The sequence below is a fragment of the Carcharhinus amblyrhynchos genome, chromosome 15 (assembly GCF_965287045.1).
Source record: "Carcharhinus amblyrhynchos chromosome 15, sCarAmb.v2.hapA, whole genome shotgun sequence".
NCBI lineage: Eukaryota > Metazoa > Chordata > Chondrichthyes > Carcharhiniformes > Carcharhinidae > Carcharhinus > Carcharhinus amblyrhynchos.
The window spans coordinates 28,307,003-28,333,855 of NC_137338.1; the positions used below are offsets into that span (position 1 = coordinate 28,307,003).

The window sequence follows — 26,853 nt, forward strand, 5'->3', positions numbered from 1 at the left end:
GAACTTGATAGAGTTAATCAAACATAATTTGCTGTTAACAATTACATGCTGACTTGTATTTATTGATCCACAGGTTTCCAGATGCCAATACATTTTATCATGGATAATTGGCCCTGAAAGATTCCCCATTGCCCACATTGGGCTGACTGGCTTATAGTTGGGGGCTACTTTTAAACAGAACATACATAAACTTTGCAATCCTCCAGTCCTCTGGCACACCCCCATCCCCAAAGGGGATTAGCTATTGTGGCGATAGCCTGGGTGCTTTGTAGCCCAATTCCCCACAGTAACCATGGGTGCATCACATCAGTTAAAAGAAACCTGATTAGCCATTAGGCTGTTTCTTACTGCTTTACATGTACGGCATAAGCACAGCTCACCATTAACACTGATTCCATTGTTAGAACCAATCGTTCACATTTGTGGTGTAACAAGTACAGAGGGATCCTGAATCTGATCCATAATTATATCTGAAGAAAAGCATGAGGGAGAAACTTGGACCTATTAATCATAATATCTGTGTACATGCAATCTATAATTAAGGATTACGTAGTAACTGAGTATGAGAGGAATTTGAGCTGACTAGGGAGAGACAACATGGATTGTAAAGGGCGGTTCATGTTTAACAGAACTAACTGATTATTTCTGAAGCAGTCACTAAAGTAGTCAAGAGGGAATTTTTTAAATTTACATTCTCTCATGGGATGTGAACATCCATTGCTAATTTCTCATGTCATGCTGAGAGTCAAGGTGTCATGCTGAAAGTATAATATTCCTGGATAAGGTATCATCAGATTTAAGGCGCTATATGAATGTAAGTGCTTGTGGTTGGAGTGGAGGGTACTGATTCTGCACCTGCGCATTTGTGCTGACTGTATCGAAGTTGAGTGTTTCCTCGAATCAGCCTCATTCTCGGCTTGGAATCGAACCCGGTTGGTGTTAACTCAAGGCTGCTCTCCGCCAACATGTCCAAGCGGGTGGCCGTGGTGACTGGAGCTAATAAAGGGATCGGTCTGGAGGTGGTGCGGGTACTGTGCTCCCAGTTTGAGGGCGATGTGTACCTGACAGCCCGGGACAGGGAGCGCGGGCAGCAGGCAGTGCAAAAGCTGCAGCAGCAGCAACTCCGGCCCCTCTTCCACCATTTAGACCTCAATGACCGGCAGAGCATCAAGAAGCTGCGGGATTTCATGGCCCAGACCTACGGGGGCATCGATGTCCTGATCAACAACGCCGGCATCGCCTTCAAAGTAGCTGACACCACCCCGTTCGGGACCCAGGCTGAGGTGACCCTGGCCACCAATTTCTTCGGCACCCGGGATGTGTGCACTGAGCTCCTCCCCATCATCAAACCCCAAGGTACTGAACACAACTGGCGATATGTACATATACTTTGCAATTAAAGACATCTCATTGTCCACTCACAGGTATTTACTCCCATTGCAGTGCATAGGAAGCACTTGGGATCTTGTTGCAGAGAGATCAGCACAGACTCTGTGTATCGGTCCTGGAGGGTAAACAACCCAAACAACAGCCTGTATGGAGCCTTTAACATAGGCCTGAATGTTGTGGTGAAGGAAACAGTGGGACTAACCGCTTATTAAGGTATCATAACAGGAATGGAGGTGCACCCAACAAAGTGAAGGCTATCAAACCTGCTGAGATTTTCCAGTGTTTCCTGTTTTTGTAATGAAGGCTATGAGTCGGGAGAAAGGGTTGCCTTTTGACAGGGGGGCTCAGTAAACAAACACCAGTTTTAAGATAATTGGCAAAAAAAAATGCGCAAGAGGAAGGTGAACAGAATGATCTTGAGTCATCATTCAGTGAATGATTCAGTAGATTTAGTTAATGATTTAACGCTTTGAGTCTGGATGACCCTTCATCAGAGTGACAGGCATCCTGATACAAAACATTAACTCCATTCTCTCTACAGGTGATGTCAGACCTGCTGAGTTTCTCCAGCATTTTCTGTTTTTGTTACAGAAAAGAGCTTCTTCAACAGGTTTTCTGCCTCTCAGCAATTGTTAAGAGTTAATAGGCAGAGGTGAGGTTGAGACAAAGGAGTCTGTCCATGTAAAGTAAAAGTTTATTTACTATTTTGATTTGATTTATTATTGTCACATGTATTAACATACAGTGAAAAGCATTGTTTTTTGCGTGCTATACAGACAAAGCATACCGTTCATAGAGAAGGAGAGAGTGCAGAATTTAGTGTTACAGTCATAGCTGGGTTGTAGAGAAAGTTCTGCTTAATGCAAGGTAGGTCTAGTCAAAAGTCTGACAGCAGCAAGGAAGAAGTTGTTCTTGAGTCGGTTGATATGTGACCTCAGATTTTAGTATCTTTTTCTCAACTTTATGACCAAAAATCCCAGTAAAAATCTCAGCCAGAATAATCCTTTCATAGCTAATATTCTCATTATAGTTGTTAAAATCATTGTTGTAGTTATTCTTTCTCTGTTTACAAAATCCATGCAGACATGGAGAACATGCAAACTCCACACAGTCTCCCAAGGCCAGAATTGAACCTGGGTCCTTAGTGCTGTGAGGCAACAGTGCTAACCATTGTGTTACCATGCTATACAAACACCGCCAATCCCCTCCCTTATCATAGAATAGAATCCCTACAGTACAGAAGGAAGCCATTCGGCCCACTGACTCTGCACAGACCACAATCCCACCCAGGCCCTATTCCCATAACCCCATGCATTCACCCTAATTAGTCCCCCTGAAACTAAGGGGAAATTTAGCATGGCCAATCCACCTAGCCTACACATCGTTGGATTGTGGGAGGGAACCGAATCACCTGGAGGAAACCCATGCAGACATGGGGAGAACGTGCAAACTCCACACAGGCAGTGACCCAAGCTGGGAAACGAACCTGGATCCCTGGTGATGTGAGGCAGCAGTGCCAACCGCTGTGTTGCCCCTTTAATTAGTGTAGTAATTAGTTGAAAACTTGATCAAGTTAATCAAACACAATTTGCTGTTAACAATTCCATGCTGATTTGAGTTTATTGGCCTAGAGGTTTCCAAATGGCAATACATTTAATCATGGATAATTGGTTCTGAAATTTTCTCCATTGTCCCTGTTGGGCTGACTGGCTGATAGTTGGGAGCTGCTTTTAAACAGGGCATGCAAGGCATCCTTCAAGGAAAATTAGAAGATTAGATATCGTGGCCATAGTCTGTGCGTTTTCCAGGCTAATAATGATGGCAGGGCGCATCAGTTAAAAGAAACCTCATTAGCCGTAGGATTGTTTCTTACTGCTCTACATGTACCTCCTGCCAAGCAGCATAAGCGCAGCTCACCATTAACTTTGGCTTTAAACAATGGAGTCAATAGTTTACACTTGTGGTGTAACAAGTGCAAAAGGAACCTGAATCTGATCCACCAATCTATCTTAAAAAAAGCATGTGGGAGAAACTAAAGTATTTAATGGAATGGGTGGGGGAGTTATTTTCAGGAATACTGTCATGGGATGTGAAGATTGCTGGTTAAGACAGCATTCATTGCCCATTACTAAAGTGATGGTGAGCAACCTTTTTGAACCACTATAATCCACATGGCATAGGTACACCCACAGTGCTGTTGGGGAGGGAATCTGGGATTTGACCCGATGGCACTGAAGGAATATCAATAAAGTTACAAGTCAAAATGATATGTGGCTGAAGGAAATGTCCCACTCGGATTTGCGCTGAGCTATTCACTATTTCTTAATGACTTAGACAAAGCAACAAATAGCGATATGTCCATTTTTGCCAATGGCACAAAGGTTGTTCTTATACTAAGTAATGTGGGCAGAAACATAAAATTACAAAGAGACATTAATAACAGATTGAGTGTGGAAAAACAAGCAGCTGGACTTTCAATACAGCTAAGGATTTGGTTGTCCGTTTTGGGCCAGCAAAGTGATAGTATTATTTAAATTCTGAAAAACTGTGAACAGCAGAGATCCAAAGATATTGGGGGGGTTCTTTCATATCGATTGCTAAAATGTAAAAGTCTTGTGTAAAAAGTATCTTGATGGAATGTTGGTCTTTGCAACAGCATGGCTAGAGAATGGGGCGACATGGTGGCGCATTGATTAGCACTGCTGCCTCATAGCACCAGGGACCTGGGTTCAATTCCCGGCTTGGGTCACTGTCTATGTGAAGTTTGCACGTTCTCCCCGTGTCCGTGTAGGTTTCCTCTGGGTGCTCTGGTTTCCTCCCAAAGATGTGCAGGTTAGGCGGATTGGCCATGCTAAATTGCCCCTTAGTGTCAGGGGTCTAGCTAGGGTAAATGCATGGGGTTAGGGGTTAGGGCCTGGGTGGGATTGTGGTCAGTGCAGACTCAATGGGCTGAATGAACTCCTTCTGCACTGTAGGATTCTATGATTCATTGCTGGCTGGCCAGTACTTATTGCCCATCCCTAGTTGCCCTTGGAGAACGCTTGAGAGTCAACCACATTTGATTTCCAGTGCTTCTGGGTTCACATGTATGCCAGACCAGGTAAGGACGCCAGATTTCCTTCCCTAAAAGATGTTAGTGAATCAGGTGGGCTCTTCCGACAATCGGCAATGGTTTCATGGCCATCAGTAGATTCTTCATTCCAGCTGTTTTTTATTGAATTCAAATTCCACCATCTGGCATGGTAGGATTCAAACCTGGGACTCCAGAACATTAGCTGAGTTTCTGGATTAATAGTCTCGTGATAATATCACTAGGCCATTGCATCCCGTATATGGGGATGGGGTGGTTAGGGAAAACTTGCTACAGTTGTACAAGCATTGGCTACATCACATCTAGAGCATAAATTTGGACACCATTTCTTAACATTGGCTTGGAAGCAGGGAAGCACAAATTCACCATTCTGTTACAAGGGCTAAAAGGGTTAGATTATGAGAAGAAACTAGAGAAACTTTTTTTAAAATTCCCTGGAATGTAGACAATTAAGGGATAATTTACTTGCAATAAAAATGAACGAGAGAGAGTTATTGCTTTTGAGTTTTTTGTGCCCTTGTGTGTTATCTGATTTTGATTCCTGTTAAACCTGCAGGGAGAGTTGTGAATGTTTCCAGTGATTCGGGTAGCAGTGCATTGCGAAACTGCAGTCAAGAGCTCCAGAAGAAATTCCGCAGTACAGACATCACGGAGGAGGAACTGGTGGAGCTGATGAAGAAATTTGTCAATGATGCTAAGGGAGGAGAGCACACCCAACAGGGGTGGGCATCCACTGCGTACGGGGTATCAAAGATTGGGGTCACGGTCCTTTCGAGGATCCACGCCCGAATGCTGAGCAAGGAGAGACCAGCAGATGGGATTCTCCTGAATGCTTGCTGTCCGGGCTGGGTGAAAACCGACATGGCTGGTCCCAATGCCCCTGGGACCGTGGAGGAAGGAGCCGTGACCCCGGTTTACTTAGCTCTTCTCCCAGCAGGGGCAGCAGGCCCACATGGGGAGTTTGTTGTCAATAAAACAGTTCAGAAATGGTAAACCTTTAGGCTGGGGGCAGAGGGGAGGCAAAGCAGAGGAGAAAAAGAATTAAAGATTATTTTCCGCACACTGATGAAAATGGACAATAACAGGCTGCAATTTGATTTGGTGGGCACTGGGCTTTGTTTGCATGAACTAATTCCCATCTCATTGCCTTTTAAATTTTGTCTTGAAATGATATGTCACTTTAAAAATAATTGTTCTACTGACATTGTATAGTTTTAGTTCGGTTACTGCACACTAACAAAAAATAGGTTTGCTAAACATGTACATTCTTGATAACTTTTAAAATCAGTAAACATTGTCTTCTGAATCTTTGACTTGAGAGGATATTATTGATGAGCTTGCTTGTTTCTTGCTGAGATACCCATGCTCGCCAGAGGAGTTGCTGGATACATTTTAGGAGTATCTGATTTTCATTCTTCTTCCCAACCCAGTGGCACTGAGGTCAATTGTCACACTTCAACTGCAGCTTTCAACTTGTGACTTATCTATTCCAAATGCCTCAGCCATTCGCTGAATAAACTAGCCACACTTGAATAGCTGACTTTTTAAAGAAACAGTACTTAATTTTAAAATTTATTTAAAGTATTAAAATTAAAGTTTATTTATTAGTCATAGGTAAGGCTTGCATTAACGCGGCAATAAAATTACTGTGAAATTCCCCTAGCTGCCACACTCCGGCACCTGTTTGGGTACAGTGAGGGAAAATTTTAGCATAGCCATTGCACCTAATCAGCACATCTTTCAGACTGTGGGAGGAAACCGGAGCACTTGGAGGAAACCCATGCAGACACAGGGAGAACGTGCAGACTCCACACAGATAGTGACCCAAGCCAGGAATCGAACCTGGGTCCCTGGCACTGTGAGGCAGCAGTGCTGACCACTGTGCTGCCCTTTTTGGAACCATAAATAGTGATTGGAAAGGTTTGAATTGAGTGACTGCAATAAATTCTTCTAAACATGAACCGTGTTTTCACATTCAACTCATTTCAGTCAAACCAGTCAACATTGGAGTCCTGTCAAACTGTGTTTGGCCAGTCTGTTTACGATGCATTGTGGAAGCTGCAACCAGCAAGTAATGGAACAGTAATTGCCCATATTTTACCATCACCCAGAGTGAGAGCCAGATGGTGATGGCTGGATGGGTGGTCATGTGGGTGGACATGAGGGAGTAATGGGGAGAGACTTGTGAGCAAAGTGTGTAAACTGCAAATTGCTAAAACACCAACCTCAGTTTCCTGGCATTTGTTTGGAGCAGTAATCATGTCTCAAAGATCATCAGTTAGGCCACACCACCATGAAAAATAAGTGAGAATTTAAAGAAACTTTGTAGTTGTTACCATTCACTCTGAGATTCACAGTTTCAAAGAACCATAGAATCCCTATATGTAGAAGGAAGCTGTTTGGCTCATCACAGACTCTCTGAAAGAGCACCTTACTCAGGCCTATTCCCCTGTCCTATCCCCATAATCTCATGTATTTACCATGGCTTATCCACCCCACCTACACATCTTTGCAAACAAAAGGGACAATTTACCATGACCAATCAAGCTAAGCTGCATATTTTGGATTGTTGGAGAAAACTGGAACCACCCAGAGGAAACCCACACACAGCAAGAATATGTAAACTCTACACACAACAGTCGCCCAAGGCCGGAATCAAACCCAGGTCTTTGGGGTGTTGTGAAGGAGCAGTGCTAATCACTGTGCCATCATGCCATTTTGGAATGTGCGACCCCAAAATCACGTCTCTGAACCCCACAGGTGGTCATGACGCACAGTTTGGGAAGCTCTGATATTGATGGATGCCCGGTGTAATTGTCTTGATAATATTTTGCTAGAATCCAGTTGGCTCATTTTCATTGGCCCAATCTATTCAATAACTTCAGGAAAAATGTTAAAGTTTATTGTTAAAACTGTGCTAAATTATTCTTAGCTTAGTTCTTAGCACTGTTGCCATTGAATGTAAGGGGGCAGTAAGTAAAGTGTAAGCAGATGTACATTTTCAAAACTATTAGAGAAAACATCAGGTTAGTAGGTTTCAGGTTGTGCAGTGCTAAACTGGAATTGCAAATGAGTTTGAACTCGTTCTGCAGGTTACTGATAAGCAGACAGTTTGAGAACAGTCGTGAGTTACTGATAAGGAGTAATGATGCTGGAGTTTCTGTACTCAGATAATTGCACAGGCACTGGAGAGGAGTGAGCCTGCAGATCCAATAGAAGGAAGAACACCAAGAAGTGAAAGGGATTATGTATCTAACTGGATTTGATTTGATTTATTATTGTCACGTATTAACATACAGTGTAAAGTATTGATTCTTGCGCAGTATACAGACAAAACATACTGTTCATAGAGAAGGAAACGAGAGAGTGCAAGTGCAGCATTACAGTCATAGCTAGATTATAGAGAAAGATCATCTTAATGCAAGGTAAGTCCATTCAAAAGTCTGACAGCAGCAGGGAAAAGGCTTTTAGTCAATTGGTACGTGACTTCAGACGCTTGTATCTTTTCCCCGATGGAAGAAAGTGGAAGAGAGAATGTCCAGGGTACATGAGGTCCTTAATTATGCTGGCTGCTTTGGGAAGTATAGACAGAGTCAATGGATGGAAGGCTGGTTTGCGTGATGGACTGGACTTCGTTCATGACCCTTTGTAGTTTCTTGCGGTCTTGGACAAAGCAGGAGCTATACCAAGCTGTGATACAATCAGAAAGAATGATTTCTATGCTGCATCTGTAAAAGATGGTAAGATGTAGCCGACACACCAAATTTCCTTAGTCTTCTGCAAAAGTAGAGGCATTAGTGGGCTTTCTTAATTACAGTGTCAGCATGGGGGGGACCAGGACAGGTGGTTGGTAACCTGGACACCTAAAAACTTGAAGTTGTCGGCCCTTCCTACTTCGTCCCTGTTGATGTAGTCAGGGCTTGTTTTTCTTTACACTTCCTGAAGTTGATGACAATCTCCTTCATTTTGTTGACATTGAGGAAGAGATTATTGTTGCCGCACCAGTTCACCAGATTCTCTATTTCATTCCTGTACTCTGTCTCGTCATTGTAACTAACACCATTTTGTTTGTCTCTCATTATTAACCATTTTTATTTTACTTATTCCATATCATTAAAGTCGACACAACAAACACCCTCTTCAGATGCTTCCCTGAATCAGTAAACACTCCAGGATGTTTGCATGTAAGTTAGGCTGGCACTACACTGAAGTGCTAAAGATTGCTGTATTGTCAAAGATGCCATCTTTTGTGCAATGTTAAATGACAACTTATCCATTCAGGCTGACATTAAAAATCTTACAGCATGTAATCATTCTTGGAAGACTGTGCATAGTTCTGCCATATTATTAAAAGAATATAGAAGCACTGGAGAGGGTGCAAAAAAAAGACTTGCCAGGATGATACCAGAACTGCCAGGTAAATACCCTTTCAGGAAGGATTAACAGTTTGTTTCCCCACTCTTGAAAAGAGCAGGCTGAAGGAAGGTCTTTAAAATTACAAAAGGTTTTAATAGAGTAGGCACAAGGAGAGTCTTTATACATAAGGGGAAGAGCAAAAGCAGTGACTATCAACAGAAGGTAGTTTCCAAGAAATTAAATTGGAATCTTAGAAGAAATGCCTTTACCGAGAATGGTGTGAAGGAGGAACTCACACAGGGATTAGTTGAGGAGGGGAGTTTTGTTATATTTAAAGGATGCAATATAGGTATATGCAGCAGAAGGGAAGAGAGGATTATGCAGATAGAATTAGATGAAGAAAGATGGGAGGAGGTTCGACTGCAGTGTAAATGGCGGTATGAACTGGTTGGACCTAAAGGCTTGTTTCTGTGGTGTATATTCTGTAGTTTTAGCTACCATTCTGAGAAAGAGAGTTTTCTCCTGTTGTTTTTTTCCAAAGTCTGTCCCCCAAAATACCTCCTCAGAGGTCAGTGTCTTTTCACCAGAGTCCCTCAATTCCACTCCTAAGAGCACTGCAGCTACAAAGTCTGAATCCAGAGTGTTAGTGGCCCTGACACACCTCATTATGTATATACATGTGAAACTCCCTGATTGGACAGGCAATCTTAACCTCAATCAGGGAGCTCATACTCCAAGAGGTTCATGGGCCTCATTGAGGTAATTACACTCCCAAAATGGTCTTGTGTGTTACTTATTTTCGTCGTTTCTGGGAGCTTACTTTGAGCAGAGTGGTTGTCACTTCCACCAGTACAATAATGGTCATAACACTTCAGGAGCAATCCATTGACCGAGATCCCCGAGACATTGCTGAGGTTGGGAAAGGTCCTTTCTGAATGCAATTATTTCTCTTTCTTATCACAACCAAGGGAAATGCAAGCAAAGCTCTGCAGGAGTTATCTAAGCTTACATTCTACATTATTGTCTTGTGTTGGAAAGAGTTTGCTCGCCTCAGTTGGCAGCACAATTGCCCTTGAGTTAAAATCTGAGTCCATAATCTATTTTCTGTTATTGTAGGCTTGGACATTGGGTCTTTCTGATCAACATTTACAGGCAGGAACATTGTCACAAATACCCTGGAAGAAACATTTGCAGTATCATCAACACCCTTTCTTTTGAAAATAAACCAGTGTTGCAAAACCATTGGTCAGCTGATAGTCCTACGCAGTGGGAGAGCAGGTGCTCCCTCTGTTGGTAGCTTTCAAATGGCTTTTCTAGACAGATAGGGAAGATTCATTGGAGAAGTGTTTTGGATCTCATTACAGCAATTGGAGATACATCTTGCTGCCCCCCTCCAGGTAACTCCTGTGTCTCCAGCCTGGGCAACTCGAAGTTAAATTCCAGACGATTCATTTTAGCTGGAACCAAATCCACTTTTTCTACATGAGAAAAAGAAATTATTTCCAGTCCTGAATCTTGCCCGTTGCACATAGGTGTTTTAAAAACTCATTGCTGGATATGAATATTGTTATTGCCCACCCCTGTTGAGAAAGTGACGGCGAGTCATATTCCTGAACCATTGCAATCATTTGGTAGATTTTCTCTCTCAGTGTAGTAAGGAAAGAATTTGACCCAATGTCAATAAAGGAACTGAAGTATATGTTGAATATGTTGAATTGGAGGTAGAGGTCTTTGTAAGCACTGGCTGTCCTTATCCTAAGAGGTAGCGGTTGTGAGTTTGGAACATGCTGTCGAAGAAGCCTTGGTGAGTTGCTGCAGATGGCAAATGCTGCAGAGTTGCTCTAGGTGGCACACACACTGCATCAGTGACGGAAGAGTGAATGTTGCGATCTTGGAAGGAATCAACTCAGAGTCAATGGTGACACTGAGTTTGTGAGTACTCTGCTTTGCTCTTTGACAGTAGTCAGGAAACAGGGTCATTGAGCTCTCAGAGAGAACTGCCTGTTCCTCTTCAAATATTGCAATGGCTTCTTTTATATTTACCCAAAAGCGCAAACAGGACCTCCATTTATTTGATTTGATTTATTATTGTCACATGCATTAGTATGCAGCGAAAAGTATTGCTTCTTGTGTGCTATATAGAGCATACCGTTCATAGAGAAGGAAATGACAGAGTGCAGAATGTTGTGTTACAGTCATAGCTAGGGTGTGGAGAAAGATCAACTTAATGCAAGGTAGGTCCATTCAAAAGTCTGATGGCATCAGGGAAGATGCTGTCCTTGAGTCAGTTGGTATGTGACCTTAGACTTTTGTATCTTTTTCTCAATGGAAGAAGGTAGAAGAGAGAATGTCCAGGGTGCGTGGGATCCTTAATTATGCTGGCTACTTTGCCGAGGCAGCGGGAAGTGTAGACAGAGTCAATAGATGGGAGGCTGTTTTGCGTGATGGATTGGGCTACATTCACAACCTTTTGTAGTTTTTTGCAGCCTTGGGCAGACAGTAGCTATACCAAGATGTTATACAACCAGAAAAAATGCTTTCAATGGTGCGTCTGTAAATGTTGGTGAGAGTTGTAGCTGACTTGCCAACACTATCTTGAATTATGTACTTATCTCGAGAATGGAGCTTCAAGCAGTGGCCTTTTGATTTCTGGACAAGAATGCTCTTATTAATTCAACAAGGTCGCCAGTCTCTAACATGCACCAATCGTGTTCTAGAATTAGTCTTATAATGTGCAATTGGCATAGAATTAGCCTCTTGGCCTGGAGTCGGCCGGGGATGAAACAATAATCTATTTCTGACTAAGAATGTAACATAAATTTAAATCACCAGAATTTATGCTGGATTTTCCAGAAAGGGCTCTCAGTGAATTTGATTTTGTGCAAATTATTAGTGCGAACCCAGAAACCTCTTGTTGATGTGATCAGTCCTGACCTGTTTGTGATCCTGTCTCCCCTTTAGAATGATCCAATAAAAAGATATTGGGTTGTCCCAGTGTCATCAAATGAATCTAACAAAGGGACACATCTACTGGAAAACTAAGGCTAGAATGTTACACTGGTGGGATTTTCCCATCCCGCTGCAGTGAACAGAGATTTGGCTCACCGCACTGCAGCGGGAGGGTGGCATGACGGCTGGTAAGATTGCACCCTGAGTCATAAAACAAAGGAAGAATTAAATGAAGAAAGAAGATTATTTCCACTGTTTATTAGCAGACAGAATCATAGAATCCCTACAATGTAGGAGGAGGCCATTTGGCCTGTCAAGTCTGCCCTGACTCTCTGACAGAGTAACTTACCCTCTCCCTTGCCCTATCTCTTAGGGTCCTAGTGAAGAGATAGTTACTATGTTCCTTTATCTTTACTGGGTTATTAATCTTTGGATGCTTTTAGAAGTATCCTGTATGGAAATGAGGAGGGTTCCACGGTCCCTTAGAGAAACACCGTGCAGCCATTTCTGTCAGTGAATAGCTGTGCATTCCCAACCACCTTCCCATTTTAAAAGTATAAAACTCTTGACTTTTCCAGAGTCCAATATTTCCATGTATATATATCCATTGTTATTCCCCTCCTCATCATAACAGCAGCTCACTCAATATGGTAAAATGTTTCAATGTCTTTTACAGAGAGACTAATATCATAGAGGGACAGGTTTTCATCAGTTCAGTGATTTCTAATTGATTGTAGACTAGGAGCAGTTCAACAGTGTACCCAGAAAGGAAAGTGGAATCATCAGCACCAACCTCTGGATTGCATTATGTATTCGCAAACTCTAGAATGTTCTCTCAGCTTCTAAAGAGTAATGATATTCTCATTGCTACCTAAGGTCCTGGCCACAACAGGAATAGTAGATTCTACCTGCTAATGAACAGTAGAAACAATCTTCTTTCTTCATTTGATGCTTCCTTTGTGGAACTCTTTGCTGCAGGTGGCTGTGGAGGCCAGGTCATTGAGTGTCTTTAATACAGAGATAGATAGGTTATTGATTAATAATGGGATCAGGGGTTATAGGGAAAAGGCAGGAGAATGGGGATGAGAAAAATACCAGCCATGCCTAAAGGGTGAAGCAGACTCGATGGGCCGAGTGGCGTAATTCTGCTCCTATGTCTTATGATCTTATTACAGTATATTATGAAGGTCATGAAGGCACAAGATTTCAGCAGCAAGTTGTCTGAGGCACGGCAGAACGTTTTGTGGATTCAAACAAACTTTTTCTTGGAGATAAAGTGGGTTCAGAAAACTGAACTTGGGGCACATAAGACAGAACATGAAAAAATTACTTTAAAAACGACCCCATGAAGGTGCTGGAATATTGAAACACAAATAAAAAACTCAGTAGATTAGTAGCAAGTCACGGAATTGTAGAATAAGACAGTACAGAGTAGGCCATTCAGCCCATTAAATCTCTGATAGCTCTTTTGTAGGCTGACCCAGATAGTCTCACTTCCCTGTCCTTCCCCCCACCTTCCCAAAAGTTCTGCAAATCTTCAGTTGTAGAGGGAAAAAATTGTTCACCCTTCAGACGCTATCCATCCTCAGAACTGGAAGATACGTATGGAGGAACAAGGGGGTGGATGGGGTAAAATTCAGGTGCAAGAGCTGTAAAGTGATTCAAGATGATTTAAACAATAGAATTCTTGCATGTTTTGCAATAATTTCTCCCTCAATGTCAGTAAAATGAAGGAGATAGTCATTGACTTCAGGAAGCGTAGTGGAGGACATCCTTCTCTACACCCTAGCTATATCTGTAACACTATATTCTGCACCCTCTCCTCCCTATGTACTCCATGCACAATATGCTTTGTATACTGTGCAAGAAACAATACTTTTCACTGTATGCCAATACACGTGACAATAATAAATCAAATCAAAGGAGTGAATTTTCCTGTTGCACCCGCCACAGGCATCGGAGCGGGTGAGGGGTAGACCATGGAAAGGTCTGTTGACCTTGGGTGGAATTTTCTGGAAAAACCTGCCCAGATTGTTTATCAAGGAATATTGTGACTGAAGGATAAGCAGGGTTAGATATACAAAGTGTAACCTTCTTTCCCCCCCCCAAATCCCGGCGCCATTTCTCATGTGGGAAAGGGCTCGCCCATATGGGAGGGTGATCAGCCTGTCGGATAGGCTGGCATTGGGTTGTGCCACATCGGTGAGTGGTTTCAATGCAAACCGGGGGTCTCGGAGCGAACGTGGGAGGGACGCTTCGCCCAAGTGAGATGAGTGGAAGGAGGAAGAGTGGCGAGACAGCCGGGGAACGCCCTGGCTGCTGCTGCCAGTCAGTGTATTAGTGAACCTCCCCTTTTCCCTCCCCCTTTCACTGAGCTCTGGCGGAGAGGCGGAAATGTCAGCGCTGGTTGTTTAAACAGAGGCAGCTGCAGTGCAGAGCCTGGGCTGAGAGCTGCAGTTAGTGGGATCTTTAGTGAATAAAGCCTCCTGGAGCCAGTGCACAGTCCAATCCTTAATGGTGTTGTTTATCAGGCAGGCTACTGGTGAGTAACTGCTTCGCATTGCTGCTTTATTGTGTCTGATTCTCTACCCTCTTCCATCTTTTGCAGTGTTTCTCTCTTTGTGTGTGTGTACGTGTCTCTGTCGGGCTGTGGAAGTGAGCAGAGAACCATTAATTTAATTTAATTTTGCCCTTGAGCTGGCCCTGTTTCAAAAGGTGGCGTTTTGTAATAATGTTTGGCGTTTGTATCATCCCACACGGTTGAGCTGTCAGGCTCAAATGTTTGAACGATTCTGGGAAGAATGTAGCCAGCGACGGGCTAACTGGTTACATTGTGCCCGCAGCTTAGAGTGATTGCACTTTTGTTTGTTTATATGCAAAGATGTGAACTTGACTTTCAATCTTGCTGTTTTCCCTCTTCTGCTGATTTTAGCTCTGGAAATTGGCCCCATTTAATTGTAGGCGTTGAAATAAATTTTCCTCTGGCTTTTCACACTTTTTGCTTTCACATTTACTCCTATCAATAAAATAGACAAACATTTCAGGTCCCGCTCCCCTTATTTTCTTTCAGATTTAGCGATGTATTTTCTCCCCAAACATTTGTTTATAAGTAAATCCTGTCACTTCACTTGTTAGAACATAATATAAACTGCCTGTTGTATGACCACTCTTGTTTACAGCTTTTCCAGTACTTATTCCTGTATTGTGTAGCGTGCTAGTTAGATTTAGTTTTCTCCTGGAGCAGAGAAGGCTGAGAGGGGACTTGCTTGAGGTATGCACAATTTATGAGGGACAGAGACGTTGTAGATTGGAAGTAAAGTAAGTAAAGGAATTAAGGGTTATTGTGAACGGGTGGATAAGTGGAGATTAATCCATGAAAAGATCAGCCATGATCTTATTGAATGGCGGAGCAGGCTCGATGAGCCAAATGGCCTACTCCTGTTCCTTGTTCTCATGTTCTAAACCTTTCCCCTTTTGTAGAGAGGCCAGTGACCAGGATTTAAGGTAAGGGGCAGAAGGAGTTTGAGGAAAAACCTTTTTCACCCAGTGTGTGTTGGGAATCTGAATTGTTTGAAAGGGTGGTAGAGACGGGAACCTTCACAACATGTAAGAAGTATTTAGATGAGCATTTGAAGCGCTATAGTGTATGAGGCTATGGTCTGAGTGCTTGAAAATGGGAATAGAATAGATAGGTGTTATATGGTGGGTGCAGTCATGATGGACGAAAGGGCCTCTTTCTGTGCTGTAAAGCTCTATGACTTTCTATCTCGGCCCTTCATACAGCACGGTGGCACAGTGGTCTTAGCGCCAGGGACTCGGGTCACTGTGTGGGGTTTGCACATTCTCCCTGTGTCTGTGTGGGTTTCCTCCCGGTGCATTGGTTTCATCCCATAGTCCAAAGATGTGCAGGTTAGGTTGATTGGCCGTGCTAAACTGATCCTAGTGTCAGAGGGATTAGAAGGGTAAATATGTGGGTTTATGGGAATAGGATCTGGGTGGGATTGTGGTTGGTGCAAACTCGATGGGCAGAATGGCCTCCTTCTGCACTGTAGGATTCTATGATTCTATGACTCTTGCTTTAGAAACTTTTTCATTTTGGACAATTTAACTGAGAGGAAATTTTAGTTAAGAATCTTTCGCTTTGTTGTTTGCATCACTTTTCTTTGGTAACTGTTACATTCCAGTAATTTTGTTTTGAATTTTTAAATGTATTTTCAGTAAGCGCAGGATCACAGAATTGTTCCAGTGCAAAAGGAGGCCATTTGGCCCACTATGTCCACGCCGGCTGTCTGAATGAACAACTCATTTAGTGCCATTCTCCTGTCTTCTCCCTGTAATCCTACATAATCTTCATTTTCAACTAATGCTCTAATTTATTTTTGAATGCTTCCATTGAACCTGCCTCCACTGCTCCCTGAGGAAAAGCATTCCAGACCCTAAAAAAAACCCAAAAAAACTTATTGCTTTTGCTTCTTTTGCCAATCAGTTTAAATCTGTGCACTCTCATTCTTGGTTGTTTCATGAGAGGGGAGTAGATTCTCCCTATCTACTCTGTTCAGACTCTTATCTCCATCCAACTCCTGTTGACCTCCTTTTTATCTAAGCAGAACAGCCCCAACTCTTAATATAATTTTAAATTGTATTTTTTTTTAAAATTTGGAATGTTTATGCCTTGTGGAGAAGTCAGCATGACTTCCATTCTCATATTTGTTTTCAAATGCATGCGTCACCTTATCCCTCTCTTTCTCTGATCTTCCCCTTGGTTGGGGGTGTCAGTCACGAGGGGACATAGCCTTAGGGTAAGGGGCGTAAGAGTTGGAGGGGATTTGAGGAAAAAACATTTTCACTTGAGGGTGGTGGGGATCTGGAATGCATTACCTGGGGAGGTAGTCAAAGCCACAAACCTCAGAACCCTTAAAATATTTGGATGAGCGCTTGAAATATCATAATATTCAAAGGTATGGGACAAGTGCAGGAAAATGGGGTTAGCGTGACTTTAGTGGGTGATATAGTCAGTGCAGACTCGATGGGCCGAGAGTCATTTCTGTAGTGATTGACTAAAGGTATGTTCTCCTCCAAATTTCTGTACGTGAGCATTCCTGTGTGATGGATGCATTAATTTTATATACATCTCTTGTGGTGTTGTCAGTTAATTAATAACTCACCGATCTATCACTACAGGATTGTGCAGTTCACAGAATACACCTCTACTGAAGGATCACTTTCAAGTCCAAAACTATCTTGTTAAGGAAGCGGAATGTCTAGATGTGATGTGGTGAATTTGTCTGGCATTTTTTTCATTTGGACAGTTTTTATTAAGACTTGTAATTTGCCATCTGCAATCTATCCATGTACCTTTTTGGCAGTTGACATCTATATTATATCAACTGAAGTGGCTTAACTGGCACAGTGGCTTGACATGGAGTTTAATAAGTCAGTGCTAATGGTGCATGGTGCTTTAATTTTTCGAGTATTAAGTTACAATTTAAGTCCAGTACTTTAATAAATATTAAATTGTGCTCTGGAGTGTGCCGCACAGGTTGGAATTTACTGAGACTCGTTTACATTGTTGCAACAAAAACAGAAAATGCTGGAAAATCTTAGCAGGCCTGACAGCGTTTGTGGAGAGAGAATAGAGCCAGTGTTTCGAGCCTGGATGACCTGTTGTCAGAGCTCTGACTAAGGGTTATCCAGCCTCGCAACGTTCCAAGATCTCCAAGGCAGCCTTCACGACGCATGACAATGCAGAATGGCTGAACAGAAATTGATAGCCAAGTTCTGCACACATGAGGATGGCCTCAACCGGGATCTTGGATTCATGTCACACTATTTGTAACTCCCATGATTTGCCTAGACTTGCAAAATCTCACTAACTGTCCTGGCTGGGGACAATACACATCTCTTTAACCTGTACTTAACCCTCTCTCCACTCACATTGTCTGTACCTTTTTAAGACTTGATTACCTGTAAAAACTTGCTTTCCAACCATTATCTTGTAAATTGAGTTTGTGTCTATATGTGCCCTGTTTGAGAACACAACTCCCACTTGCCTGATGAAGGGGCAGTGCTTCGAAAGCTTGTGGCTTGTGTTACCAAATAAACCTGTTGGACTTTAACTTGGTGTTGTGAGACTTTATACTGAAGTAGTGCCAGTCATGCCTGAAGAAACAGTATATACCTCCTGGAAAGGATGGAAGTTGTCTACTGGCCCAAGTGAGTCTTGGAGAGGTGAATAGGATATCAAGGGAGGGCTAGCATTGGCCTGCAGTCTTAATATGCAGCCATGGATGCCACTGTTGCTTCTTCTGTCTCTCCTTCTCCTCCTCCTTATGAGATTCCTGGTCTGGCCTACGTGTGATTCCACAGCCACAGAAACGTGGTTGACTCTCAACTGCCCTCCTCCAAGAGCAATTAGGGATGGGTAATAAATACTGGCTAGCCAACCAGCAACACCATGTCCCACAAATGAATTGAAAAAAAACCTTTTAACACCACTTGCACCCAAAAAAAACAAGGTGCAGCATCCACAGCACATGGGAAGTTAGTTAGAAACCAATTTCAAGAGGGTGGATGGACTTTAGATTCCAAATTGCAAACACAGAAGGCATAATGCCAGTTTTAAGCAGGCACTGACTACTATGCACATACCAACATGGTGTATGGCACATTACTGATTCAAAATGTCATATTGAACCCTTTGATGTTTGCACCATGGGGTTTTACTCTGCATGGGACTAAAACCAATAAATAACCATAACTTGGTGCACTGCAGAGTGAGAGGATGGGAACTTGACTTCATGGTTTCTATGTCAATGATAAGTTTTTCATTTCAACTGGATTATTGGACATGGGATGGCGAGGGGAAAGCTTGATCTCTGAAAAGAATATTTGAAAGCTAATGGCTCCTTGTATCTTAAAATCCCAGGATTCACACAGACATAGTGCCCGTTGTGGCCTCAGGACTCCCCAAATTGGTTTACGGCCAATGAAATACTTTATTGAAATGTTATATTGTAGGAAGTATGGCAGCAAATTCAAATACAGTAAGTCCCACCAATAGCAAAGAGATTTTTTTTTGATGTGATGTTAGTTTAAAATAAATATTGGCCAGAAGATCCAAAAGAGGTCCTTTGTTCAAAATAGTGCTTTCACATTTGTGTGAAAGGGCAGTCGTGGTTTATTGTCATATCTGAGGAAGCAGCCCCTCCTGATAGTGGAGTGCTGCATTGGTGTTCCTGGAACGAACCTTTTTGCTTCTGTGACGAGTGCCACTAAGGTTGAAACTTACTTCGTTCTATATGGGGGTTAGGTCCTGATCACCTTTGGGTGGACCAATAAGATTATGTATTTCTAAGATTACAAACATTGGAAAATGATGTATTTCAAAGCCATTAACTTCTGCCACAGAATATTAATTATTTTGCAATGTTGTTAGTTTGCGCTGTCCGATAACACGTTCTTTTGATCTCCTCTGACTATGAATGAGATTGCTCCACTTCTTGTGTACATTTGCTTGTCGTGCATTTTAACATCACAGTGGTTAGCGCTGCTGCCTCATAGCACCAGGATCCTGCGTTCGATTCCTGGCTTGGGTCACTGTCTGTGTGGAGTTTACGCATACTCTGTGTCTGCGTGTGTTTCCTCCGGCTGCTCCGGTTTCCTCCCACAGTCCAAAGATATGCAGGTTAGGTGAATTGGCCATGCTAAATTATCCCTCAGTGTATCTGAACGGGTGCCAGAGTGTGGTGACTTGGGGATTTGCACGGTAACTTCATTGCAGTGTTAATGTAAACCTGCTTGTGACACTAATAAATAAACTTTACTTTAACTTTTTAATCTTTTAATCACAAAATTATTAACAAAATAAGCGGCCCAACTTGCAGAAGGAATTTTTATTAATCAGGTTTAAAGACTGCAATAATTGAACCCTGGTTTATCGGCCTCACTACAGCAATACAGTTTGCCAGCTGAACCCCCTTTTCAGATTCTGAAAATTGACTGCACTATTAACTGATTTTTACTGCCCTTTATTGTGTTTTTATGATAGCCATGGAGATGAACAAACCAAATGACATTCATTTACTGAATGACCTCATCAAAAAAAGACAAAATTTCACTTTATTCTAGTTTTTACTTCAATCAACTCTGAAAATCAATCTAAACATGAATTTAAAGTTTATTTATTAGTCACAAGTAAGGCTTACATTAACACTGCAATGAAGTTACTGTGAAATTCTCCTAGTCGCCACACTCCAGTGCCTGTTTGGGTCAATGCACCTAACCAGCACGTATTTCAGAATGTGGGAGGAAACTGGAGCATGTGGAGGAAACCCATGTGGACGTGGGGAGAACATGCAAACTCCACACACAGTGACCCAAGCTGGGAATTGAATCTGTGTCCCTGACATTGTGAGGCAGCAGTGCTAGACACTGTGCCATCAGGCAAGTTGTGGTGGATTATCAACTAAAAATTGCACACTGGCAGATACATCAAATATAGATCATACAAATTTACTCAGCAGTCCACACTGTGTATGAGTCATCTATTATATGGTATGAAATTCTAAGGTCACGCACCACCAACACGAGAATAGCTTCTTTCCTGCTGCCGTCAGATTTTTGAATGGACCTATCTTGCGTAAGTTGATCTTTGTCTACACCCTAGCTATGACTGTAACACTACACCCCTTTCCTTTCTCTCCTTTCCTCCTCTATGAACAGCATGCTTTTTCTGTATAGCATGAAAGGAACAATACTTTTCACTGCATACCAATACATGTGACAATAGTAAATCAAATCTATTTCTGCCTTTGAGTTCTCCAAACTCTATCTTCTGCATGAAGAATTCAAGTTCTTCCTCGTCCAGGATATAGCCTGATTCTCAGCACATAATCCATACCCAATTCCACAGGCACGGTATTCACCAGAATTATGCTTGAACCTCCTCATCTCCGCTTCTGATCGTCTTGATAATGCTGACTCATGGATGTTGTCTTTTTGAGGATCAGAGACCACTGATTCTGTTGTTCTCAGCTCCTGAATTCTTCCATTGTCATCTTCAGCTTAGCTGCCCTCACTGGGCTTGTCAGTGAGCTCAGATGGTGCTGCATCCTTTTTTTATTAAATATATAATCGGTTTCGACGAGTTTCAGTCTCCCAGAAGTTTTCTGTTTTGAATTTCAGTCTCCCTAGAAACCCTAGTTTCCTTTTGTTTTGCAGTTAGGGTCTACCTCAAAGAAAACACGAGCTTGAGAATGACTCAGTGGGGCATTGTGTGCAGACCATCCATTGTTCTCCAAAGGGCAATGCTTCCTATGAGCGACAAGGCAGTGAGAGGAATTATGATGGTTTTTGACTGTGGGAAAGCCAATGCAATGAAAATAGGAATACAATCTACACTCACCATGAAATTGGATATCACTGGATAATAACTGTAGCGATATATTTCTTTCCCCAAACTCTTTACACTCATTTTGTTTCACTGCAGATTCTTACGTGTGGTGAGAATTCTTATTTTTCCCTGAGTGTTTCTTCCCCTCTTCAGCATTCCAGGCTATTGTTGAGATAGGGTGTGAGTACTTCTTTCATACCTCGATTGAATGGCAATTATTTGTGGAGCAGATATTAGCAGGGTATTTGACTTTGACTCTATCAATCTTTGCCTGTACCACCATTCCCAGCAAGGATCATTGGATACTTATTTGGAGTTGGGGTCCTGTTTATTTGTTTATTTAAAGTTTACAGTTTAGTGTTGCAAGTAGTCTTACATTAACACTGCAATGAAGATACTGTGAAAATCCCCTTGTCACTGCACTCCGGCACCTGTTTGGGTACACTGAGGGAGAATTTAACGTAGTCAATGCACCTCACTAGCACGTTCTTTGGACTGTGGGAGGAAACCAGAGCACCTGGACGAAATCCACACAGATGTGGGGAGAAAATGCCACACAGACAGTGACCCGAGCCGAGAATCAAAACTGGGTCCCTGGAGCCATGAGGCAGCAGTACTAACCACTGTGCAACATGAGAGCTCTTGTGCACCATGCTGCCCCTATTTTGTCCTCAAGCAGTCAAGAAATGCTGAGATTTATTTTCCTGTCCTGTTTGTGGTCAGCGTCCTAGGAACAGAGAATAGAAGAGTTTCCGTGTAAATGGAGCATGTAATAGAAAGTAGTCAACGAAGAGGGGTAGATTCTCCTGTCCCACCCAGTCACAGGAATCATAGCGGGCGGGAGAACATGCAAAGGTCCATTGATCTTCGGCAGAATTCTCTGCTTTTGGGGTGATAGCAGCTGGAGAATCTGACCCATGGTCTTTAACACAAGGAGCAGATTGAGTTCTGAGATTTGTGGGTAGAAGCTAAATATGAAATGATAAAGTGTTATAGTAATTTTAAGTGGGAATGAAAGGCATGAACTTGAGAGTTGATCTGCCTTTATAGGTGGGATCATAATGGAAGAACCATATTTCTCAAATTGTCATGATGCTTATAGAAGCAAAACTTACAAGGAGTCAAAATAGTAGCAGAAAGAATTGCCAGAAGGAGAAATAAACTTCTGTATTTGATTTATTATTGTCACATATATTGGGCGGCAGTGAAAATTATTGTTTTTTGTGTGCTATACCGACAAAACACCATGCCTTAGGAAGGAAAGGAGTTTAGTGTAGAATTTAGTGTTGGTCATAGCTAGGGTTTAGAGAAAGATCAACTTAATATAAGGTAGGTCCTTTCAAAAATCTGATGGCAGCAGGGAAGAAGCTGTTCTTGAGTCGGTTGGTACATGATGTCAGACTTCTGTAGATCCACTTTGAGCTATTAATTGAACAAATGCATGCTATTTTATTGATGGTCACATCACATTATAACCCAGTTGCACAAACCTTTGCTGTGTAATGGCCATTCCAAACTCATTGCATGCAGTAATTCAATGTGGAAATTGTTCTGTTGAAGCCAGGCTAAATATAGTGCTTAGATATATCTCGTCATGTCAGTCTTGACTTGCTGAAGATTTGTTTTGTTCTCAAACCCATTTATCTCTTCAAAGCCCAACAGTGAATGCTGAAAATACAGCTCATTTATCTAAAATTACCATGTAAATTGATTTTTCTTGCTAGAATACTGATTGTCAAAAATGGCATCGGGCGGCTTTATTCCTGATAAGACCAAGAGAATATTAATTCACAGAATGCTACAGTGCAGAAGAGACCCTTCAGCCCATTGAGGCTACATCGACACATGAAAGGCCCTGACCTGCCCATCTAATTGCACTTGGCCCCTAGCCTTGAATGTTATGGAATGCCAAGTGCTCACCTAGGTACTTTTTAAAAAATGTGAGGCATCCTGCCTCCACCACCCTCCCAAGTAGCACATTGCAGACTTTCACCACCATCTGGGTAAAAAGGTTTTTCCTCAAATCCCCCATCAAATTGAAATGAAAATGCGCACAAACCACAATGTGGGCTGTTACAAATAGGCGAGAAGGGGTGAACTGGCTCCCCTCACAACAAAGTTGATTTTTCATGAGGATATGTCTTTTCCAAATCAGAATGTGTTCAGGCTGTGAGCAATAAGGAGCCAATCAAACAAGGTTTTCTTGAGTCAACAAGCAAATTTATTAACCACCAACCAACAAAATGAAAATTGCAACATCAAGTATTCAGCCCTCATGGAGTCATTTGGACACATGTGCACCAGATAATATGGATAATTCTCCCTGATTGTTTGGTTTTAAACCCTCTGGCTGATTTTTAGCTTTGCTGGTTTCTTGGATGCTGTCAGATGTAGAGGATATTGCAATATATATATATATATATAAGACCTCGGTTTGCTGGTAGGATTCTGGTAGAGTTGACTTTTTGAACTGGGTGATACTCTGATACAAAAGAGACATTCTTGATACTACCTGTGATACTTGCAATCTCTCTCTAGTGGCTGGTAACCTTGTCTTGAAATACTTCATCTACTGTGTATTGCCAAAAAGTTTTGGCTATGTTTGTCTGCTTCAATACTGAAGAAACTATCTCTTCCTTAGACAGTTATGGGTTTGAATGGGCCACTGTGTTGAGGAACTATTTCCTTTCACACACTCCCCGAAGCTGATTTGATGGTTTTTTTCATGTTCACATTCAAGGAATGTGGCCTTGCATTTTTAAGCAGTTTTCTCGGTCTCGGTTCAAATGACCAAGTTTCTAGTCAGTTGAAAAATCATACATTCAGAAATAAAGGGGTTAGCGCTGCTGCCTCACAGTGCCAGGGAGCCGGGTTCATTTCTGGCTTTGGGTAACTATCTGTGTGGAGCTTGCATGTCACATGATGTTCTGACTTTGCAACAGATTTTTGTTCTGTCACAGTTGCTGAATCAAGCCTTGGGACTCATCCCCAACAGCACTGTGGGTGTATGGACACCACATGGACTGTAACCTTGCAGGAAGATGGCTCACCACCACCTTCTCAAGGATAATAAGTGCTGGTCTATCCAATGACACCCACATTCTATTGACATATAATGAAAACATTCTGAAGATTATACTGTAATTGGCTGCCTGATCTTTACCTATTTTTGAACCAGATTTTCAAACTGAGAACTGTTAGTTTTATTGTAATTCCACCTAATCCACGTGTTTAGTGTTGCATTTATCTGTGAACATCTTGATAAAGTTGAAACAGTGCGTTTATACAATGTAGATTAGTTAAGGTGGTAAACTGTCAAAGCTATATTGAATGGCTGAGCAGGTTCAAGGGGCCGAATGGCCGAGTCCTGCTTCTGATTTCTATGTAAATGAGTCAAATTCCAGGGGAACTGCCTGGAAGTTCGAGTCAAGCAGGGCTTCGTCATTGCTGCAGGGAATGTGTGATTATGAATACCTCTCCTGTGTGACCCAGTATGCTTAGAAACGCTGTCAACTTGAAATGCTGAAGAGACAGTGTGATGTGAAATGATGGCTTAGCCAGCATTATTATATATTTGAGCGCTCTTCAATCTCATATGACCCCCGGTGGAAGAGGCCAGCTTGCTTCCCCTGCACAAGCCCCTCTTTTGTGAAGGCGGTGGGGCATTACTTTTCAGGACCATGGGATTTTCAGTGATTTCATTGCAGTGTTAATGTGAGCCTACTTGTGACATGAGTAAAATAAACTTTAAAATCAAAGGGTTTCTGTTTTTACCTGGGGTAAACTCAAGTGGCCGCAGCCAATGATGTTTCTGTACTGTGTCTGAGAGCTCTCCTGTTTGGAGCAAAATGACGGTGCGGCTGTCCGTGTGAAAGATACTTTTAATCAATCAACTTGTTCAGTGGAACCTCTAACCTTGGACGACATATTGCTTATTCTTGTTAGCTTTCTCCACTGTTTTCCTCTGTGGAATGCCTGCTGGCGCACAGTGTGAATTCCTGCGACTGACATAGATTGCTGTTGTAATTCTCTCCCTCTTGTGAAGTGGTGTCAAGAACCCGTTGAGTTGGAAAGGGTGAGCAGCGCTGATGTCATTAAGCTATTAATCGTGCTGCGAATCTGCGTGGATACTGGCTGATCTTTGCAGGGACTGCCCCTACTTGAAAAGGCAAAAATGTCCTTTTTAATCCAGCAGCCCCTCGGAACCTAAGAAATAAGCTGGCTCACACATCACTGCTCTTATTTACCTGATCTTGCGTGCTCATAAATGATGGTCCTAAACGCAGCCGGGCTGGTTGGTGCTGTTGGTTAGGGAGAAATTACTGGCCTTGATCGGTGTGCCAGTTTTGTAATGTTTGGAAATCTGATCGAGGTTTAGAGAAATGTGCTGTGCTGGTAGACTCGTGTATCCCCCTGCTAACCTTTGACGCGCTTTAGTGTGCCATGGACCTGGCACAATCTTTTGTTGCACATCATCTGTATCAAGTGATTGTTTGCAAAGATGAGCTCATCGTAAGCAGTTCTGAGTGGATGCAATGCGATCTAAACGCGTGGCTGCTTTTAAAGGGCAAGCGTTCCGCAAAAAAAGTTAATTTTCTTCGTTTTTATGTTCAGCTCGCTTGTGTACGAGATGCCTTGTATTTAAATCTGCCCAAATTGGGGTCACTTGGCAATGTTGCTTTCTCCATTAGTGGACCAGATCGGTTTCGTGGTCATCAGTAGATTCTTAATTCTACATATTTTTTCAAATTCCACCATCTGCCGTGGCAGGATTTAAACCTGGGTCCCCAGGACATTAGCTGAGTATCTGGGTTAATAGTCTAGCGATAATACTGCTATCACAAGTGGACACGGTGGTGAAGAAGGTATTCAGCATACTTGGTTTCATTGAGTACAGGAGTTGGATTGGCTTGTATTGTTTTCTTTAGAGCAGAGAAGGCTGAGGGGCCCATCATTGAGGTGTATAAGATTGAGGGATGTGGACAGGAAGCAAAGGTGTGTGGGTTAGGTTGGTTGGCAATGTTAAATTGCCCTGCAGTGTCCTTGGATGTGTAGGTTAGAGGGACTAAGGAGGCAAATGTGTGGGGTGAGGGGAGAATGGGGCTTGGGTGGGATTGTTGTCAGTGCAGACTTGATGGACTGAATAGCTGCCTTCTTCACTGAAGAGCTTTTATGATTCTATGATTTCAGATTTGTGAAATTTCCGGTGCAGGAGGAAGCTATTTGGCTTCGTAACACTGTTCCAGTCCTCTTTTTAAAATGAAAGGCAATCCATTTGTTTCCATCCTTCAGAACATTTTAAAAGCGCTTGTAGATTCTGCTTCCCACCATGGTTTTTGGTAAGATACCCCTTGCTTTTTGAAATAAATTCCTCATACTTTTTAACAAGTTCATACTTTCTGGATACAAATTGACAATTTGTTTTTATATGCTGTGAACATGTCACTGGCTTCACTCAGGTGTGGTGCCTATATATTAATTTGAATTTTTCTTTCTAATCTTCCAAGAAATGTTTTCACCCAGAGGTCATTTCCTGCTGTTGATTCTGTTTGGAAGCAAGAACTTGTATTTCCACAGTACCTGTTGAGCCTCTCCAGGTGCTTTGTGTCCGATGAATCTCTCTTAAAAATGGACTTGTTAATAGTAGGAGAGGCAATGGCCTCATGATATTTATCGC

At 42.3% G+C, this 26,853-nt stretch overlaps 3 protein-coding genes across 5 annotated transcripts in view; 2 read left to right on the forward strand and 1 right to left on the reverse strand.

Annotated features, from left to right (window-relative positions):
• The window catches only part of setd4 (SET domain containing 4), a 43,767-nt gene extending 41,712 nt beyond the window's left edge, over positions 1-2,055 (reverse strand). The window contains exon 1 of the mRNA XM_080203677.1: positions 1,423-2,055. Coding sequence (XP_080059803.1) covers positions 1,423-1,552 — 130 coding nt within the window. The 5' untranslated portion in view covers positions 1,553-2,055. The remainder of the gene's footprint in view (positions 1-1,422) is intronic.
• On the forward strand, positions 850-5,786 carry cbr1 (carbonyl reductase 1). The gene is made up of 2 exons (XM_080203679.1): positions 850-1,356; positions 5,037-5,786. Exons 1-2 carry the CDS (start codon positions 966-968, stop codon positions 5,471-5,473), a joined length of 828 nt encoding a protein of 275 aa, XP_080059805.1. The 5' UTR covers positions 850-965; the 3' UTR covers positions 5,474-5,786.
• An 8,375-nt stretch (positions 5,787-14,161) lies between these two features.
• Positions 14,162-26,853, forward strand: part of dop1b (DOP1 leucine zipper like protein B) — a 136,291-nt gene continuing 123,599 nt past the window's right edge. For all 3 annotated transcript variants that reach the window (XM_080203680.1, XM_080203681.1, XM_080203682.1), the window contains exon 1: positions 14,162-14,327. The gene's annotated coding sequence lies outside the window, so the exon portion shown is untranslated. The remainder of the gene's footprint in view (positions 14,328-26,853) is intronic.